Below are 6,000 nucleotides of genomic sequence, written 5' to 3' on the forward strand. Positions count from 1 at the left end.
CAACCGGCCTATCCAAAGCCGACCAAGCACACGTTCTAAATGGCACAGATGCCAGAGCTTTACACATATCCAGCGCCAATGCAGCTGATATCGAGTACGTGAGTTGCAGCGTCTCGGCATACCCAGATGCAAGCTGATTAGCGGCTGTAGCGACATTAGCGATGGCAGACCCAAACAACAGGTAGTATCGATGATGCAATATCCCTGACGAGGCTAGCATAGACGCATCATTCGAATCATACATTTTTGATCTAGCAGCTGTTAAGATACCTAGCCCTGGCGAAGAATCTAGACCAAACTGCAGGACACCTTCCGTGCCGGTTCTGGCAAACACTATGGCACACACGGGACCTGTTTGAAGAGATGATACTGCCACCCATCCCATAGTGTCATTCATATCATATCCAGTTTGCCAGTCACGGTTGGTGGGATAGTAGTATTGTCCTGTACTATTGCTATTAATCAACGTGTTGTATGAATTCAGATTCCATGCAAACGACGGCAGTGTAAACCAGTTGAGAGGCGTATCTCCGTAATTAACAGCCGTATACGCGATTTCCAATGCGGTGACACCTGGCGCCAAGCTTCCAACGTCCCTAATATCGGTTTGCAGCATAATGTTTGAGGCATATATAGAGTTGGATGTAGACCAAGTTGCATTCGACGCCTGCTGCGGCCACGTCCATACACGGTAAGTCTTTGTGGTTGTATCATAAAAGGACGATAGAGTAGGCGAGTAATACGGCAGGATCCCGTTGGTTGTGGTGACCACTCTGGCAGGTGCACCTGCTTGGACCAGCGATGATGCCGGCGTAATGGTCGTATTTGAAGCCGTAAATTGAAGCACCCGGCTATTCCATTCACTTCCAGCAGACTGCGGACCGACTATCTCATGCCCATTGTTATCTATTATAGAGTATATGGACCCACCGGCTCCGAATCGTATCGCCCAATTCATCGTCGAGTTTGTAAAATGCTGCATCGTAGCCTGGTTTACTGTGCTGTCCGATACATTGTCCGCTACAAGAGCCACTGCCGGTTTAATCGTCGTAAAGCTAGTGTAACTGGTAGTTCCACTCAATGTAACTGGCTGTGGTTGAGGAGACGTCGCATCAATCCAGAGACTCGCTGTTCGAGGAGTGCTTGGCGTTGCAGCTCCAGTTCCTATGCTAGGACTAGATTGCTTTTGTTGAAGCAATACAACGACAATTGGTATGATTACCAAGAGTAAGAGCAACGTGATGACAGCACACCAGATCCAACCACATTCTACCAAATAATTCGAGTTAGCTTCGGTTTCCTGCTCTTTTTGCAAACCATTTATATGGTACACTTACTACGTTTACTCAAGCGCCTCTTCTCATCGGGAAGTGGCGATGAACCAATCGGCTTCTCAGCATCATCATCTCGTCGTTGCTCTTGACGACGATTCGCCAAATTATGTTCGTTTGTCTGCGATATATTATGTATTCCCATTCCACCAACTGTTCCTGCATCCGTGATATCAGCTTCCGGGATTGGGGCCGGATATGCGTCATATACACCAGGAATGGGCGACGAAAGCGGTTTAGATCGCCTCCATTTATCCATAGACCAGCGCACACGTTTATTTTTGGGCATTTGGAGCGTCGGTGGGCCTCTCGGTGACTGAGGTGGAGCCCTGAAGGTCACTAACGGTGGTGCTGGAGCTCCTGACCTTGGACGTTCCCAAACAAGTGCAGTAGACGATGCATCCTGTGGCTGCGGTGAGAACGTTCTAACTTGGCTGCTCGGTGTTGATGCTCGGCTACTCGGTGACAATGCTCTGGTAGATCTGGGAGTTGGAGATACCGCCTGAGATGACGTTGGTCTACTAGATCTCGGAGTCGGAGATACCGCCTGCGGCATGGCCCAACTTGCGGAGCTAGTAGTTGAATATTCCGTGCTATCAGACATGCTGGATAAAGGTCGAATGTCTGTGGTTGTGGTTTGAGCTGGGATGGTGCCGCGGTTTGGTGGAATAGATCGCGTCATACCAACAGCATTACCTCGACTCGGCGGAGTGGTATTGTTTTGCGTCGGTTGTCTAAGTAACGAGTTGCTGAGTCGTTTCGGGAGCGCCATTTTTTTCTTTGACGGTGGCGGTACTAATGCAGCGTTTACAGAGTCTTCTCTGGTCGGCAATGCTTTGCCTTTCTGAGTCAAACTGCCACGCAACCGGGAAACAGCATTTCTGACACGTGTTCGAAGCACGTCGTATGCAAGAGGCAGACCTAAGTGAGCGAGTCGTTAGCGAGGTTCTGCCCGTTTTGGGACAGTTTTTCCATTATACCATCATCCAGATTATCCAGAATCGAAGCACAGACTTCGCAGATCACCAGTGCAAAGTTGTCTGTCGAGTCAACGACAAGTTTGGGAGGAACACTGATATTGTTCAGAAGGCCGGCCGGAAACCCTTCTGTACGAATCAAACGAGCGACATTGAGAAAAGATCCAATAGAGCAAAGAGTGTCAACAATGTAACCAATGAATTACCATTCAGCCACTCAAAGAGTTCATGAGCATCAGCAGGAACCGTTCTCTGTTCGAGATAGTCGGATTGTCAGTATTTAAACCGTGACATACCAACGAAAAGCATTCAGAAACCTCTGAAATCTCTTGTAAAGCGTTTCTTGCGGCCAACAATGTAGGCGAAACCTGCATATGAAGGAATGGTGAGGATTGGTTGTCCCATGTGAAAGATTCAAAGAACGATGCAAAACGATCAAAGTGAGCCGGGCAACTAGTCGGTCATTAGATAAAAGAGGACTTACTTCTTCAAACCCATCGAACTTGGACACAGCATCCAGTTTTTGAGTCAGACTCCATATGTAGACACCAACATCTGATGCTCCTGATTCCCTTTTCGCAGCATTACCATCCGTTCCCTGATGCCGAGGATTTGACAACGATGCAGAAGAGGCCATGGAGGGGTTTGTTCTCTCGCTGTCCTGGTGTTTGGTCAACACTTCTGTTTGCGGTCGTGATTTAAAAAACGGTGACCAGCCACCAACAGCAGGCAGGGTCCCTCGAACACGTCAGCAAAATGAGAATTAACGTGTTAGGCATGTTCTGAAGCACTGATGTCTTTGCTCAGTGCTGTAACTGTCCCTGGTGTGCAGTAAGACACGTCAAATACGAGAAATCGACGCAAAAGTCGTGAATCGACGGGATTGCGATGCTCGCCAATGGTCACTTAGTGAGTTCTATGGCCGTTCTGACCGTTCTGATGTTGACATTTACGTTGAGTGTTATATCTAGGACAGAAAACGAAGAGGTTTGCGAAACAGCATGATTTTTAGGAAGAACGCGATCTTAAATGTGTAATTTGCGCTTGATTCACGTAAATATAAACATTTGGTGGTCTGGAGTTCCTGCTTGAAGAGATTCATGGATGACGACCGTCTCTTTCGCACTGTTTTTGCTCTCGCTCTCGACCAACACATGTTTGAATGAGAGAACAGGAGTCTAGTCCGATCTTGCCACATAAGAACGTCGCAGGGAGAATGAACGGTATACCGAGTGCTCCACAAGAGTCTAGGTAAGTCCTTGGAACAAGCAGAGAACAAGACACATTTTGGGACTAGTTGAGCATTTGAGATTGAAACAAGGAGATTTTGATGAGAGTAAAGAGAAGGAGAGAGGCAATGATACTTGCAGCAGACCAGCCGGATAGTTGACTCGATCAACGGAATGTCCGAGTTGTTTTATCGATCCGTTTGTTTTGTGGCACATCAACATGATGTTAACATTTCAACTTTCACAGGGATGTCGCAAATCGAGTTGTCAAAGTGCCTTCTAGTCCTTCGCTGAAAGCTCAGGCTAGTAACCAGGCTCTCCGAGCTGCGAATCAATCTGCTCCATCTAATGCCAATGGTAGCAGCACAACTCAACCTGCCAACCTCCACAGTGCACCTCAACCCATACCATGGTCAACCTTACGTGATCAGCTGCTTCCGCCCTTATCATCCAATGCCTCACCTCCGCAACCTGTAATGCCAGCTGCAAATTGGATCAATCCATCATCTCCTTTGAGAGTGCCAACTCAAACTCAACCAACGAATGGAATGTCACAGCAACAGCAGCAGCAACAACAGCAGCAACAGCCAGCTCAGACGAGTCCATCGAGTCCATCGTTTTGGCACGCATCAGCTCAACTATATGGTGGACTGTTCCATCATGCACATGCTCCAACATCGAACCCACAACCTCAGACTCGACCACCATCTGTAATGAATAATCCAGATCCTATAATGTTTACCCCTCCTGCCCCATTATCAACAGTCCCATCACTAATACATGTATCTAGTCGTCGACAATCGGACGCAATGTCTGTAGAAGATGACTCTCTAGCACGGAACCAACAACATCCAAACCATAGCTTTCAGTTATCAGACTTCCAGATTATGAATACTCTAGGAACTGGGTCGTTTGGTCGTGTGCATCTCGTGCAGGAGCTGGCTACTAAGGAGTATCGAGCTCTTAAAGTCATGAAAAAGAGTGAGGTCGTACGGCTGAAACAGGTCGAACATACTATAAATGAAAAGACTATTTTGGAGCAGCTGAGACATCCTTTCTTGGTTCATTTGTATGGAACCTTCCAGGATAGTCAGAATCTGTATTTGGTTTTGGATTATATTCCAGGCGGTGAATTATTTACTTATCTGCGAAAGTCTGGGGTAAGTACTCACTCTGCTGTTGTTGCCCCTCTGTTATTGCATAAACTTTCGTCTGGTGATGTCACAAACCAGTGCTTACAAACTGTTGACATTTTTGTCTCTCTTCGTTCAGAGGTTCCCAACAGCAGTAGCTAGATACTATGCTGCTCAAGTAGTACTAGCATTTGAATTCCTACACGATCGAGAGATAATATATAGAGACTTGAAGCCAGAAAACCTCTTAATTGACAGCAAGGGCAACATCAAAATAACAGATTTTGGATTTGCTAAATATGTACCAGATGTCACTTGGACGCTTTGTGGTACACCTGATTACTTGGCTCCTGAAATCATTCAGGCTAAAGGATATGGTAAAGCTGTCGATTGGTGGGCGCTGGGTGTTCTCCTCTACGAAGTACGTGTAGCTCGTCCATAGACTTTTTTTGCTAACTTTGCACTGATGCCTCATACTCCCTTCACTAACTCCACGTCCCCTCTTTCAACCAAACAAGATGATTGCTGGTCATCCACCCTTCTACGACGAAGACCACTTCAAACTCTACGAGAAGATCCTGGCAGGAAAACTAAGATTCCCAATTCATTTCGATGGTGATGCCAAAGATCTTGTACGACGTTTACTTACTGCTGACCTGACCAGAAGGTTTGGTAACCTTCGTGGAGGTGCAGCTGACATCAAGGCTCATAAATTCTTTGCTGGTGTTGATTGGAAGTCTTTGGTCGAGGGACGTATTGCTCCTCCGTTTATTCCAAAGAGCTCGGGACCAGCTGATACTAGTAATTTTGATACATATCCAGAGGTAATTTTTCGCAGCTTTTTTTTGGTTTGCGTGGATCATTGGTGCGAATACCGTTTTCACACATTCTGTCTGTAGGATTATGAACCTTATGGACAACAAGTCCATGATCCATTTAAAGATAAATTCACTGTATTTTAATACCTTGAATTCAATCGTATAGTTATATTTTAGAACCGGTGTTTGCTTAATATTTACATCGAGGGTGACTACTTTGCCAGCGGCTCTATACGCGAGCGTAACATTCCAAGAAAACATTCATTCAGGAGCCAGCAATGTCATAACTTTATAAATGGAAATCCGCATCACTATCATCGTCATCATACACCCCATCATATTCCGTTTCCGGCTCCGCTTCAAAGTCAGACACCGGCTCCAGCAGCAGCCCTCCCATCCTGACATTCACATCATGCACCCTCAACCTCTCCTCACCATCAGGCGGATTATCCGCGTCATTATAAACATCATAATCAAAGCCCGGCCACAAATCCGACGCCGGCTCCAGAAGC

General features: G+C 46.5%; 1 protein-coding gene across 1 annotated transcript; it reads left to right on the plus strand.

The window, feature by feature from the left end:
* Nucleotides 1–3,524: 3,524 nt before the first annotated feature.
* SmJEL517_g04729 (uncharacterized protein) lies at nt 3,525–5,632 on the plus strand (the record flags this gene model as incomplete). Its single annotated transcript, XM_031170657.1, has 5 exons — nt 3,525–3,559; nt 3,785–4,697; nt 4,810–5,091; nt 5,189–5,494; nt 5,570–5,632. The coding sequence occupies 5 exons, from the start codon at nt 3,525–3,527 to the stop codon at nt 5,630–5,632; spliced, it is 1,599 nt and encodes a 532-aa protein (XP_031023404.1).
* Between the last annotated feature and the right edge of the window lie 368 nt (nt 5,633–6,000).

Source organism: Synchytrium microbalum (assembly GCF_006535985.1).
Source record: "Synchytrium microbalum strain JEL517 chromosome Unknown SmJEL517_scf0034, whole genome shotgun sequence".
NCBI classification, from domain to species: Eukaryota; Fungi; Chytridiomycota; class Chytridiomycetes; order Synchytriales; family Synchytriaceae; genus Synchytrium; species Synchytrium microbalum.